The 15,778-nt window shown below is 32.2% G+C and overlaps 2 protein-coding genes across 2 annotated transcripts; one reads left to right on the top strand and one right to left on the bottom strand.

Annotated features, from left to right (window-relative positions):
• The first annotated feature begins 3,855 nt into the window (after positions 1 to 3,855).
• LOC21390822 (probably inactive leucine-rich repeat receptor-like protein kinase At5g48380) lies at positions 3,856 to 6,820 on the top strand. The gene is made up of 3 exons (XM_024165076.1): positions 3,856 to 4,260; positions 4,586 to 5,508; positions 5,611 to 6,820. Exons 2-3 carry the CDS (start codon positions 4,648 to 4,650, stop codon positions 6,628 to 6,630), a joined length of 1,881 nt encoding a protein of 626 aa, XP_024020844.1. The 5' UTR covers positions 3,856 to 4,260; positions 4,586 to 4,647; the 3' UTR covers positions 6,631 to 6,820.
• A 6,692-nt stretch (positions 6,821 to 13,512) lies between these two features.
• Positions 13,513 to 14,840, bottom strand: LOC21390821 (mitogen-activated protein kinase kinase kinase 17). The gene is made up of 2 exons (XM_010097281.1): positions 14,345 to 14,840; positions 13,513 to 14,057 (listed from the first exon to the last, which is right to left on the bottom strand). The coding sequence occupies exons 1-2, from the start codon at positions 14,838 to 14,840 to the stop codon at positions 13,513 to 13,515; spliced, it is 1,041 nt and encodes a 346-aa protein (XP_010095583.1).
• Positions 14,841 to 15,778: the final 938 nt, after the last annotated feature.

Here is a 15,778-nt window from a genome sequence, read left to right as displayed (position 1 = left end):
CTATATATGACCATCGGTAGACTCAATTAGAATTTCTATACTTTAACGAAAATTATTATAAATTCATATTGTGTCTGTGTCCCTATTCCACATAATCTCATTATGCGAAATACACTCATTCAATATCTCACCATATTAACAGTACGGATAGCACCGTTCCATTCTAAATGAGAATGACATTTATTAATAATGTTTTAATTAAAGATTCTGAACTTTAATTAAATTCATTATGAATAACGTTATTGATTATTATCTTTAAACATTATCCTCACGTATATAACACTTATATACAATGTTTAAGGTTACATAAATAATCACGGAATTTTCATTTGATATTCATAAAATATTCATAAATATATGCACATTAAATGATGAATAAACTCTTTTATTAAATAAATAATAAATATCATATTACATCTCATGCTTCTAGGACAGTATTCTCAACACATAAAACTTAGTCTACTAGTATGTTAGAGTACTAAAAAAGGTCCTAAACAGATATGTTTAATCTTTTTTATGTTTACTTGATGGATTTTCCTTCAAAATGACCAAGACTACCCTTACGTGTAAGTTCGGATAATTCTTTTTATAGAGTTAGAAATTGTATTGTTCGTTTGCACCCAAATTCAAAAAAAGTTTGAACTGGAGTTACAACTTTATTCAAGTTCATGTTCTTTTGTAAAATTTGAGTTTGAACTTGAATTTTAACTTGAGTTTGGGGTTAAAATCTGAGTTCAAATTCTCCATTCAACTCAATATCCTAAACTCAAATTTAAGTTAATAAACATTATTTTTTTATATTCTTAAAAACGTATAACTTTTTCGTTTTAATTCCAATTGAGATGATTCTTTTTTTTATGCGTTCACAACGAAAAGACGAATAAAATTCCACCCATATACCCTATAAAAAATTTTCATCATCATTGAGTTTTTATTAAAATACTGTATCTAAATACAAACTCAAGTTTTGACTCACTCAAACACAAATACAAACTCAAGTTACGACTTCAATTCAAGTTATAACTCAAATTCAACTCAAGATCTACACTCAAGTCACCATAACTCAAAAATGCAACTGAACATGCTTAGTAATGTGGAGTTCTAAATTATAAATTTTCATTAAAACTATTAAAATGCATATATTATCTAGTTTCAATATAATTTTAGCCAAATAGTTTCACTTTTAACATGTAAAAATAAGATCCAATAAGGTATTAATTTGTGTAACAATGATTTTGAAAACATACAGCGACAATAAATAAATACCTCATTCTTTTTTAAGTTATGACAAATATTTTATCTTGTAACACTGCATTTAAGAAGAATATATATTCTTATATATTCTAATTTTTGTACGTTATTGTAGAAAATAGAAAATCAAATACAAACTCTAACAAGTTTAATCCAGTATATCAGTTTCCACAATAATCTAACCTATATCATATAAAAATATGCAATGCAATATTCACATGTTTGTTTTGTTTTGTTAGGACTATAACATTATAAATAATAACTAAGGGGTTGTTTGGTTGGGGGATTCGTCTCTTAATTCGAATCATGGTTTGTGGTTCGCTACAGTATTTTCTCTCACAAAAAATACACGTAAATAAAAAATAATTCTAATCTCATGATTCTAATCCATAAATCAAATGTCTTCTAACTACGCGATTGTGAAAAGGGGTGGACTAGACCTTTAGGTTACTTATACTAAGAGAGAAAGAAAATAAGGATATATAACTTATATAGGAAAAAGTAGTGAGGAGTGAGAGTATCTTTCTTTTGTGTCTAATAAAAAAATGCCTATTTCCCAGTATAATATCTTCATTTGGAGCGATTAAAATTTAAATAATTTGAAGGATTTGAAATCCTGCACTCAGTTTATTCTCTTCAAAATTTTTATCTACCAAACGACTACAAATCATCTTATCAAATAAGCTTTTAGTCTTGAACTTGTTAAGAATTAGACGCTCTAATTTCAATTACTCAGAGCAATAAAAATCACAATAAAAGAAATTAAGTGAAAATTGACACACGTAATTTATAGAAGTTCGTCTTAATTGAGATTACGTCATCTTTTAGTCATTCAAATTTTTCCACTATGACAGAGAAAAAGTTAAAAGAAAAAATCGCATACCTTTTAATTCTATGTGTTTTCTTACATCTCTAATAATACCTAAAAATGATGTCCTCTATTAAAGATTAATTTATGTAATTTTCTGTGTAAGACAATAAATCGTCGGAACAATTAATTAAACTCTACAACTCAACATAATTCAGCATGTGAACTTAAACTTGCGATTTTGAAGAATCACGCGCATGCCATGTAGGTTTCTTTCTTTCTTTATGTTTTTCCTCTGTGGACCAACTAAACAACGGGGCAAATTTATTAAGGTTTCAAAGCTAAATCGATATGAATGCCACGTTTTTCTAATTTATAGGGAAAATTTTTACAATACCCAAAATTGGAGGAGAAAACTCTAAATTGGTCACTAATTGAAATTTTATTGAAATCTCAATCGATATCATTGAGCAATTATTGGCGACCTTTGTGGAAAAAATAGTATTCCTCCCCAAAATGATTGTTTTATTTCTTTCTTCATTTTTAGAGACATTTCTAATTCAGATCTCGCATTCCAATTCTCTAATTCTTTCTTTAATCCAAACAAATTTAGAGTTACAGTATGCGTTACTTTGAATTACTTCCATTTTAGATATATGTTGGCCTAACAATACAAATTTGAAAATGATGATTCAATAAATTGATAATTGTTACAATAGGAACTATCCCATCTCTACCAGTAAAAACTCGTGTAAAAATTTAAAACTCACAACATAAAATAATCTACTATCATAAATCAAATTGTTAGAGAGTTAATCTAACTGTTAAAACTTACATTTTCCATTTTTCTACCGATAGAAAAAAAGTTGATGTAAAAACTAATAAAGTGGGGTCCGGTCATTAAACCATACAAGAAGTCTTAGTATTAATAATAATAAAAAGGGCTCGTTTACATATTTCTTCGAGGTGGGAATTGCGATTCCCTTATTTAAAGTAAATTATTATTGTTGTATTAGTATTAGTATTGCTATTTCTTTTCTTTTTTTTTTAATTATTTTTTTGACAAGCAAGTGCTCCAAACATTACTCTTAAAATACATAATATCACTGCATAATCTGCCGTCTATCCTGATCAATAATTTACTCTTTTTTTTTTTTTTTTTGGTTTGGGTGGGGAAAGGGAACTAATGCTACTAAATTTAATTCACGAATTTTCCTATTCATCAAAAAATTCAAGAATCTACCAACAACAAGAAGATTTTAAACCAAAATCCCAGCCAATATTATATACCAAGGAAAATATTTAGAATGGCAAGGGCTAGGATTGAACAGGTGAAGACTGAAAATGGTGAAGACGCGTTTTTTACAAGACAAAACACGATAACGGTGGAATTTATTTATACACATAGAGGGAAAAAATTCAATGAGAAAAAGGGAAAAAAGTTATTTTTTAAAGCGGATTAGGGGAAGGAGAAAATAAATATTATTTTTTTTCAAAAAGAAGGAAAAAATGTATTAAAACACTCAAAAGCACTACTGAAAGTCGAAAGACCTTTAAAAAAAAAAAAAAGAAAAAGAAAGAAAGAGTTCGTCAAATTAACCTCGTTCAACTAAAATGTTCGACGTTTATTTATATTTTCTTCTTGCTTCAAAATAATATTAATATGAAATGTTTACAGCAGAATGTTATTTTCTTTATTTATAGCATAATGTTATTTTCTTTATTATTGTTTAATTAAAAACCTTAACAATCAATGCGAAAAATTAAGTCAAGCGCTCTAAAATAAAAAGTTTATTTGGTGCTCTCTATCAGTCCAAGTCGTCGCTAAGCTTGACAAAAATGGCCGCCCTTATTTGACCCGTTAAAATCTCTCTCTCTCTCTCTCTCTCTCTCTCCAATTTCTTCTCTTTCAATCCCTCTCTTCCAAATCAGACGCATCCCAGCTTTTTTCTTTTTTTTTTCCCCACCAAACTTAGTCACCATTCACACTCCTCTCCGATTTCCTTTCTATTTATGCAAAAAACTCTGAATTTCGTCATGGCTTCAAGATAATAACAGACTTGGACTTCTTTCTGGACTTGGTTTTTTTTTTTTTAATTATTTTCTGTTAGACGATGGAGTTACCCAGTCCCGTAGTTGATTCAAGAACCCTTTAGTGGGTTTTCTGTTCTTGTCTCCGAGTTTGGGTTGTGAATTCCCAGGTGGGTCTTTGAATTCTCTCACACAAACTTTCATTTCTAGCTGCTATTTTTTATTTTTTATTTTTATGTTGTCTTATTTAAGAAATATACGCATTTACGTTGTTTACCACCGAGTCAACTCGACTGGGTCAGCTAAATTTTGACTCTCTTTGCGTTTTGTATAAGCAAAATTGTAGAACTGAATTGGTTCCCCATATTATGTTGGAATTTTGTTTGTAGGCTTTTGCTGTTGTTACTGAAGCTAGGCTTATGTGAGTTTTTATTTTTAGCTCCGAAAAATTGGGCTAATTCTTGGCTTTTTTCCTGTTTTTGTAATTGTCTTAAGCTCCTATTAAGGAGAGATCAAGCTGCGTTTCTCTGGGATTTTTGGTGGCTATATATACAGACATGTATATATATGCTAAGAATCTGTTGCTGAGTAGCCGGTTTCTTGACATTTCTGGCGGTATTCTTTTATGGCTTTTGATCCATTCAAGCTTAAGCCTTGCTTCTGTGAATGATATAAACTGCTTGAAGAGTATACAAGAGTCACTAGAAGACCCGTATGGCTATTTGAATTCTTCATGGAATTTTAACAACAACACTGAAGGATACATCTGTAAGTTTATTGGGGTAGAGTGCTGGCACCCTGATGAGAACAAAGTTCTCAATATCCGCCTTTCGGATATGGGGCTCAAGGGCCTGTTCCCTCAGGGAATCGTGAATTGCTCGAGCTTAACCGGTTTAGATCTTTCGAACAACAAGCTGTTTGGACCTATTCCCACTAATATCTCCAGAATCATGAACTATGTAACATCTCTTGATCTCTCATCCAACAACTTCTCGGGGTCTATCCCGACGCTGCTCTCAAATTGTACTTACTTGAATGTTCTCAAACTCGATCATAACCGGTTGACGGGTCAGATTCCTCCAGAGCTTGGCTTGCTCTCTCGGCTTAAGCAATTTAGTGTGAGCAACAATCTTCTCACTGGGCAAGTCCCAAAATTTCAAAGTAGTGAGATAAAGGCAGATAGCTATGCAAATAATCCAGGACTTTGTGGGCCTCTTCTCGACCCTTGTGAGGTGCCCCAGAAGAAATCTCGCACCGTGGTTATTGTGGCATCAGCTGTTGGCGGTGCAACTTTTGCAGCATTAGCCGTTGGTGTTGGTTTGACCTTCTTCTTCCGTAGAGTGGCTGTGAGGAAGAAGGAAGAGGATCCGGAAGGAAACAAATGGGCAAGGAGTTTAAAGGGAACTAAAGGCATTAAGGCAAGCTATTTCAATCCATTTTTTTCTTCAAATACAACAGTTATTTATATAGTTTTAATTTACAAAAAATTCAGTTTGATTGATTAACACTGTATGCTTCAGGTTTCCATGTTTGAGAAGTCAATTACAAAAATGAGATTGAGTGATCTCATGAAGGCTACAAATAGTTTCAGTAAAGACAATATTATTGGAACCGGAAGAACTGGAACCATGTTCAAAGCAGTGCTTGACGATGGCAGTTCACTTATGGTCAAGAGGTTGCAGGAATCTCAACACTCTGAGAAAGAGTTTTTGTCGGAGATGGCCACTCTCGGGAAAATAGAGCACCGCAACTTAGTCCCGCTTTTAGGATTTTGCGTGGCGAAGAAGGAGAGGCTTTTGGTGTACAGGTATATGCCTAATGGCATCCTCCACAATCGACTGCACTTCGTGGAGGAGGGTGGTAAGGCTTTGGAGTGGCCAACTAGGCTGAAGATCGGGATAGGTGCAGCCAGAGGGTTAGCATATCTCCATCACACATGCAATCCTCGTATTATCCATCGGAACATAAGCTCCAAATGCATCTTGCTCAATGCAGATTTTGAGCCCAAAATATCTGATTTTGGCCTTGCTAGACTCATGAACCCGGTCGACACACATTTGAGTACTTTTGTGAACGGAGAGTTTGGTGATCTGGGTTATGTTGCTCCCGAATACGCCCGGACTCTGGTGGCCACTCCAAAAGGAGACATTTATAGCTTTGGAATTGTGCTTCTTGAGTTAGTAACCGGTGAAAAACCCACCCATGTTTCCAAAGCTCCTGAAATCTTCAAGGGCAATTTGGCAGAGTGGATTTCACAACTATCTGGCAACTCCGAGCTGCATGAAGCTATCGACAAGTCCTTGGTCGGGAAAGGCGTAGACGGCGAGCTTTTCCAATTCCTTAAAGTTGCTTGCAGCTGTGTAGTGGCCACTCCGAAGGAGAGACCTACCATGTTTGAAGTATACCAACTTCTAAGAGCCATAGGAGAGAAATATCATTTCACAGCTGATGATGACATTTTGATGCCTACAGAAACGGGTGATGTTGATGATTTAGAGGAACTTATTGTTGCCCGAGAAGTAGCAATGAAAGAGATGTAGCAGAAAAATAATTTAAGGAAAAAAAAAAAGGGTATGAAAGAGATGTAGTAATGCGTTATAACAATTTCCCCATTTCAAAATTACATCCATTTGTAATTATCACAATTATCACTATTGCATAATTTAGCTTCTTTAGTTAATGGTTCTAGCCTTTCTGTTTGGTTGTATAATGCCATTCTTATTTAACGAAGCTATGAAAATTGTGTGTTCTATTACAACCGTCCCACAGAAATTAAACAGGCATATTAATCATAAAATGCTTTTATGAGTACTTTTATTTACTTGTTTAGATATTACAGTTGCTTTCTGTAACTTCTTTTTATACCAGCAATCGCAATTCTTGGATTTGTTTCTAGTATTATTTATTCTAGAGAAACTTTTGCAACTAGTAAATGGCATATTGACATTACGTTATGGCTTAAACTGGGAAATAAATCATATGTAATCTTTGTAAACTGAATTGATTACTACTTTTTACACTTAGATGGACTCTCTTCATAGTTTGTAACTCAGTTTCTATCTTTCTCTTCTGTTATATTCTGAGCATCCTAAATAAAGTGTTGGCATAAGAAAAGAAACTAACCGCTATAGCACCACAAAGTTTAAACTTCTTAAAATGGTGGGAATTTTCTTGTTTGTTGTCGTTATAATCTTTATGTTTTGTTCTCTTCAAAGTTTGTAACCCAGTTGCTTTCTTTCTTTCTTTCTTTCTTTTCTGTTTCATTCTCAGCATCCTAATAAAGTGTTAGCGTATGAAAAGAAACTAACCGCTATAACAACACAAAGTTTAAACTTCTTAAAATGCGCAGGGAAAGCTAAAAGGTGGGAATTTTCTTGTTTGTTGTCGTTATATATATATATGCTTTCTTAATCATCAAATTTATTCAACTAAAGTATCCATCCCTTTTAAAAGCAAGAATTTCAGTGGTGGAAATAGCAAAACAAGTCGTCTTTCGCCTAAATGAAAACAAACGGATGTTTGGAAGAAACAAACGCCAAGACAGAAAGTAATATATATATTATATATTTTAAATAATAGAAGTGGGAACTTTGGCGTAAAATGCACTTTAAACGTGGAGGATTGGCCAAAGGAAATCAAATTTCATAGAGATTGATTAAAGAAAGATTAGGAATTCTAGTCTTTTAAATTGACTTTTAGCCATCATTTACCCCTACTTAAAACACCTTTCTTTCTACTGCTAATAAAGTCTCCATTTTATTAACTTAGGGAAAAGGGCCAATAGAGAAGAGGTAGTTAATATAACATAATTAATAATACGTATAAAAAAATAAATAAATAAGATAGGGATAATCCAAATGGTCAAAAGTATTTTGAAGAGAGTGGGAAAATGTCACCTTCTTCGGTGTTTTTAATGCTATAGAACAAAAACAACAAAACATAGAAAAAAAAAAAGAGGGAAAAGGGACAGAAACAAGTAGCTTTCTCGTTTACATGCAAAGTTTTATTATTGCAACAATTTGGGACAAAAAGTGACCAAGTGGGAGGATTTTCAAAATACGCAGTTCCACTTGGAAGCTAACACCTGCCATATATATATGAACACTGTCATAGTACTGGTGATAGTCGAACTTTCAGTCATATTTTATACTATTCATCCATCATTTTCAATTTTCATTTCCACTATAATACGAAAATAAATTTGTTAATTTTTTTTACTGATAAAAAGAAATTTTATAATGAGCATATATACAATTTAAAATAGTTGGTCACCCCACTTAAATTTTTTTCCCTTTAACTTTATATGTGAAATCTATTGAAATTTATAATTTATCCCTCATTAATTTTTAAAATATTATATCTGTCTCATCTCATAATAGTCCAGCCTATTTTTTCCGATAATTTCAACCTCGTCCACTTGAAATTATCAATAGTCACCCAATTGAAAGAAAACGCCAATAGTTATTATTACTAAAAGTACAGCGTAAGAACATCTCCGAGGGAATTATATGGTCCCGTTTACTTTATTGATTTGAATTTAATTAAGTTTTGGGAGTCAGTCTTTTACTTCAGTAAGGGCGCACACTAAATTTTTTTTAACAAATTATCTTAGTAGGAGCATATAAGAAAATATATTTATTTTAATAGACGCATATATTATTTTAATGAGAATTTAAGTGTAAAATTTAAAAATTTTCACTGAGCTGTACTGCTTGTAAGTAGGAGCAAAGTCTATTCCTCCTTAACTCCAACCATAGAATACATGTCCCTCCTTGAGCTCTCCTTTAGGCTTTGTAAATTTAATGGGAATTTAAACGAAATAAGTTAGCATAACAATTGAGATATATGATTTATGAGAAGATTTATTTTCACAGAAGAAAAACTTTCCTACCGAAGCTTCCCAACTCGTTAAGGCCCTCATCCTTTTCCGGCAAAATATTCGACTCTTGTTTTTCTACTAGAAGACGCGTCAAGTCCTCGGGTAACTGGATTCTATAGTTCATATCTCCAAGCCATATTACACAGCTTCATGTGAAGAGACAATATTTTCAATGTATATATACATATATATGCTCGGTTTATAGAAACATTAGAGGTTTCTAATATTGTTTTTTTCTTTCTTTTTTTTTTTGACGGAAGGTACATGAGATTGTTGAGATGCACATGCATTGATTTTTCAGTAGAGTTTAAGGTCTCATTCATTTCGCTGATTTGAGTTTTGCTACAGTAAAAACCTTTCAGAAACAATCACATCTAACTTTTTTACTACAGTAAAAAGCACTCATATAAAATCACATCTCAACTCGAATTAAAAACTCGAATAAGTAAACTAAACGGACCCTAAAATAACTCTCGGATCCAAATATTGACTATCTAAAACTCCCACGTTAATCGCAACATTTTTTTTTCTTTTCCTGATGACAAAAGGGATTAATGGTGTCTGCAAACTTTTAGGGTATGTTTGGTTGGGGGGAATGGAAAGAAATGGAAAGGAATCAAGGTTCATTCTCATGTTTGGTTGGTTTTAAGAAAAGGAATGACCATTCAAAATGGAATGACTTTTCCATCAAATAGGTGAATCATCATTCCTCCCTCATATGAGAGGAATGCCCATTCCAAGCTCTTTTAATTTTCTTTTCCATCATTACTCTTAAATATTATAATTATAAATATTATAATATTAATATCCATAATATAATTAATATTATATTATAATAATTTATATTATAATGTAATAGTATCTTAAAACAGATAATAAAATACATTATAATTATATACGTATATTATAATATACCATATTTAATATTATAATTATATTTATTATTAATATAATATACAATATAATCGTCATATTATAATTATTAATAATAATAGTTATATTTAACATTATAATGTAATAAAATATAATATAATATAGTTGTGATATTGTAATAAATAATTATAATAATAATAATTAGGATAGTAGTATTTTCTATAAAATTAAATATGATAATTTCATATTTTATAAATAATCATGTAATATAATATTATATCATATTATGTTGCATAATTACAATATAAATTTATATTATAATAGATAATATACTATAATTAGAAATGATAATATACTATATTATATATTATAATTATAATATGTTATATCATATTATATTATTACATTTTTTATAATTATACTATATTTCTAATAATATAATATAGTATAGTTGTAACATTATAATATAAAATAATCACAATATCAATATTATATTATATTACATATCATTTTATATTATATATTATGATTGTATTATAATAATAAATAATTATATAACGATAATTATAATTATATATATTATATCCTTATAATTATATATACATATATATATATATAATATTAGTTATTAAATGATTATATTAATATATATGATATTAGTTATATTAACATGAGGGGTAATTTTGTCAAAATAAAAATATTCATATCTCATTTTATTATATTTGTAAAAGTAAATCATTTTTTTTTTCATTCTAATCCATTATTATTTTTATTACCATTACCATTCCTATTACTATTCTCTCACTGCAACCTTGCACCGCACTCTAAGTGCATTTGGGTAAAGGCCCCTTTGCGTGCGGCGTAAAAAATAGTTATCCGATATACAAATGAAGGAATCGCATCTTGTTTGTTGGGGTGTCACTGTGACCATGGACAGAGAGAGAAGAAAAAAAAGTAGAAAAACAAAAAAGAAGCCTTGCAAAAACATGACAGACTTGTGTAAAGATAAGAACTCTTGGCTAAAAAACGACAATATTATTAAAACAACATGAAACAAATGAAAACGACAATACGCAACATTCAAAAAGCCACAGTAATTTTTAAGGCGACATCAAATTTTGGACTTCGAAAGGCCAATGATAGACGACATCACAACTGAACAACAACATAACAACTTGAAACGACAATGAGTAAGAAAAACGACATACATCGGAAACGACAACATTGTAAGCAGTAAAAAAAATGAAATAAAACATAAGAAAGACGATACGTTGGAACGATTAAAAATATGTGAACAGGAAGTAGTAAAATAAACAACATCAAAATTTGAAAATAAATATGAATAACAAAAACGACACTGCATTAAAAACGGCAACATTCTAATAAAGATGGCACTAAAAACAACATAAACTTCTGAATAATTGACACTTAGAAAAATGATAGCACTATAAAACAAGGGCATTCTACAATCGATGGGCCTCAAAAGAAAAGACTTATACAAAATGTGTGAAACAACATAGATTAGAAAAAAGGACAATGAGTTGCTTTGTGTCACGCTCCATAACCGCAGTCATTGAATAAATATAGAATCTAAGAAAAATTAATGAAACTTAAAGTGCATCAAACTTGAACATGACGTGAAAGTTTGTACTATTAATTACATAATAAAGGCACATAGAAATCAACTCAAGAATATGAAGTTGAATATTCTAAAAAACAAAAGGTTGAAATAAAGGAATAGAAGTATAAACGTTTGTTCCATCTGAAGCACTTAAATTGGCGGCTATCGAACAACTAGTATTCAGCTTATAGTCTTGTTCTTACACCAAATTACCAAAGGAAAGCGAAATTATTGACGTTGTAAATAAAGCCGGTTCCTTTCTGCATGAAGTTGTAGCTATATGCATTCCCAATCTTTCTTAATTTCTTAAGTTTTTCTTTTGTTCTTTCCATGTTTAGTAATAATTTAACGCTATTTTCTACTTCATGACATCAAGAGATCACAATGCATGCACCAAAGGGAGAACACTAAAGAAAACATGAAACAACTAACGACATGTAAAAAGCCAGACTAAATTGATGCAACATTACACCAGTGGGAATGTACAGGAAAGTAGAAGAAACGTTTAAAACGGCAGGACAGCACTATATGAAAACGGAAAAGACAACACTATGTGAAAACGGCAAAGACAACCAAACCACACCACTGCTAATTTACCACATCAAAACTTCAAAATGACGTCTAGTTATAAACGATAACATGAAGAAGAATACGGCACCAAAAAACACAAACGATATGTAGTAACAAAAACAAATAAATTGAAAACGACAATATTTAATGGAAGACAATATCATAATGAACGACATCAAACACGACGAGGGACAGCGATTAAGGAAAAAATATCGACTTAAAAGCAAAACATTCTAAACACGACGTAACTGTAGGAAACCACAATGAAAAAAATGACAAAATCCTATAATATCAAAGCATATAAATCGACATGATGTTCAACATGGCAATCTTGACAGAACGACAATGAAATAAAAACATTTTTAAAACTATAGCTTCAAAAGGTATACAACCATGATAAAAACGATATAAAAATTAAAAAAGACCGTATTTCATAATAAATAATTATATTAATATAATGTAAAAACAACTAATATTAGCTTCAATGCCAAAGTCTATGAAAAAAGGTAAATGAAAGAATAACACTTAACATATAAGGATCATTTGAGACACATTCTATTACTTTATGGTTTAACAAATCTGGGGACCCAAATTTTACCGTGTTTGGAATTGATCTCGTTTTTATTTTTCACGTTTTTGAGAAGAAAAATGAAAACGCTTCCAAAACGGCGTTTGACGCAATAAAGGCAAAAAACTGAAATGAAAACGATTTTTTAGTTTGGTGTAAGATGAGAGAGAAATGAAAAACGACATTTAGTCGTTTTTTATTTTTTGTTTTTGTTTTCTCCTCTCTCGAGCAGAGAGAGAGAGACATTAATGTGTTTTTTTATACTGAAAATAATCTCTTGAGAAAACTACAAAACACATTTTTAAAAATGATTTCTGTCTGAGATTGAAAGCATTTTCATTTTCATTTTCATACAAAAAATAAAATCATTTTAGAACGAGTTCTAAAGGCGCCCGTTGTATCTCAAATATATTTTCCATGCCTAATAATCATTAGTCGCTGTTTATTTCATTGAGCAAACGATTAGTTAGGTACCACCCCTACTCATTTAATCTTGTTCAAAAGAAAACATCAACAACTGAAAATTGAAATAAGCGTAAGATTGGAATTTGGATACTTACAAAATAAAGAAAGAAAGAAAGAAAAAACATTAAAAGTACTGCTAGTTAAAATTGTTTACAACTCAGGGAGTCAACTCGAAAGTAATACAACTCTTTTCAAGGTGGCTATTCACGTACGTCTTGGGTCCAATTCCAAGCAATGTTTCCAACTTCTTGGAATTTTTAAGCCAAGAAAGAAGGAAATTGACCTTCAATCCATTAAAAAATGAATAAAAATTTGACTAAAGAAAAGTTTTTTACTTATATTCTACGTAAAATGTACATAATATGCACTATGTAAAAATAACGCATCAGATTGACAAAAAAACACAATCCGTCTTTCGTAGCTTATATTTACAAGCAAAAGAAATGCTAGCAACAATTGTTGTAATTCCTGACTGTTGCCCAACTATCGGAAAACGACCAATTGGGTCTCTCCTCTGTCACCAACTCCTGGAGTTTATCCGCCGGCGAAGGAAAGCAACTTAATTCTGGTGAAATCTCCTGCTCCGAAGTCGAAACCCATGCTGGGAAATCATAAGGACATCTTGGAGAAGTTGATACGCAATTCTCTTCGTTTAATAGAACAGTGTCTTTAGCATCATCACCATTATCATAATCAGACACAACAAACGGGTGACTTAAAAGCATCTCAGCCGTCCATCTCTTCCTCGGATCCTTAACGAAACAGTTTCTGAGAAAATCCTTGCCTTCCTCCGAAATCTCCGAGGGAATTTCCGGCTCTTCTTCTCCGCCAATTCTAATCAAGAGAGGCCAAACACTCGCCCCCTCCTCGTGATCCCACACCGGCTTTCCGGTCGCCATCTCCGCCACCGTGCAGCCGAGAGCCCAAACGTCACAGGGCGATTCATACTCATTGTTGTTTACTGACTCCGGTGACATGTATAGGGCAGTACCTGTTGGAGAAAAATTTTGTTCAACACTCGTTCTTAAACCAATAATTTGAACGAGTTTAGTTCACAGTTTTAACCATGTTTAAAGTTTTTACTACGTTATTTTCTCTTATGTTAAATTAATAATTTGAATTATAAAAAGAATGATTAATGACTGGTTTAGTTTGCAGTTTAAACCATTTTTAAAGATTTTGCTACGATTGTTTTCTCTTATAAAATTTAAAATTTTAAACCTGTAAACCAAACGAAGCTTAAGTCATGAAAATTGTACGAAAACGAAGAAACCAAACCTCTTATCATGTAGTTGTTTTGTTCCATGCCCGACTCTTTTGCGAGCCCGAAGTCGGCTATTTTGACGGATCCGTTGTCGAAGACGAGAATGTTCTGAGGCTTAATATCGCAGTGGACGAACCCTTTCGCGTGCATGAATGAAAGCCCCTTTAGGATCGATTTTGCGTGCTGGCGAATTTCCGATTCTGGCAAACGACGGCCTTGGCTCTTGACTCTGTTTGCCAAACTTCCTCCCGAGGCGTACTCCATGAAAAGATTGTGGAACTTCTCGCCGTTTTCGACGCTCTGTGCTTCACGGAAACATCGAATGATTTGCGGGCAACTTCCGATCGCATCAAGCACTCGTTTCTCGTTCTTCAACGAATCAGAACAAGAGACTTTGGAGGATTTCACGGCCATGAGTGGAGGGAATTCAGCACAGGATTTTCTGGGCGTTGCTATGCTGATTGTGGCGAAGCTTCCATGGCCGATTGTTGCTCCACGAACCCACTTCATCGTTAAGTCTTTAGAGAAAGGGGAACCGATTTTGATTTTGAGGATCGAGATCTTGTATCGTAATTCATGTATATATATGAGAAAGGGAAACTTTTTCTTATACTTTGGGTCTTAGACGTATACTAGGACATGAAAGGGAAACTTTGGGTCTCAGACTTATACTAGTACTTGAAAGAAAGGGAAACTTTGGGTCTCAATCTTATAGTAGGAGTCGAATTCTACATTATTATTCGAGCGGTATGTCAGTATGGCTAGAGTGCTACTCTTCCTGCTGGTCTTATCGACAGTCGTCTCACGATAGAGGTTTCGACAATAGGGTTTGTGGTTTTGTTATTTATTTTCTTTGGGTGTGCACGTGTTTTTGTGATTATATTAATTGTGTTTCGTATGTCGACTGTTTTGTGTGTTTGTCTCCTGTATATGTGTTTGGCATTGCGTTTTCTATCTATTGGATTTGTTTTGTTTTGTTTGTTGTTCGTGCCTTTTATTTATTTTATTTTATTTTATTTTTTTGTGTGTATAGGGCCTTATAAGGGTTACGGGATTCTCAAGATTTATTCAAACGGCAAAAAAGATTTGCCCTCTAAAATCTTCAACCAAAATTGAGACATTATCATCATGTTTATGATGCGGTCTTTTCTTAAAACCCTTTTGTTTTATAAGCCAACGTTTTGCGATATCCTCAATATTACTTGTTGACGGTGAAAATTAGTCAACCCAAGATTATATCTCTATGGGAATACTCGCGAATATCTCTTATGAATTACTCAAGAAAATAATCACAGGAAAGCAAAGAAACACATAAATTTATAGCGGTCCAGCAGAAACTCTTTGCCTATGTCCACTTGTGGATGCACTAGTATTATTAGAATTACAGTCTCTCTTCGAGTAGTAAGATAATGAGTCCCAAACTAAATGAAGATTTCAGCCTTTTTTTG

This window comes from Morus notabilis, unplaced genomic scaffold (assembly GCF_000414095.1).
Source record: "Morus notabilis unplaced genomic scaffold, ASM41409v2 Scaffold579, whole genome shotgun sequence".
NCBI classification, from domain to species: domain Eukaryota; kingdom Viridiplantae; phylum Streptophyta; class Magnoliopsida; order Rosales; family Moraceae; genus Morus; species Morus notabilis.
This window is presented reverse-complemented; position numbering and strand designations above follow the sequence as displayed.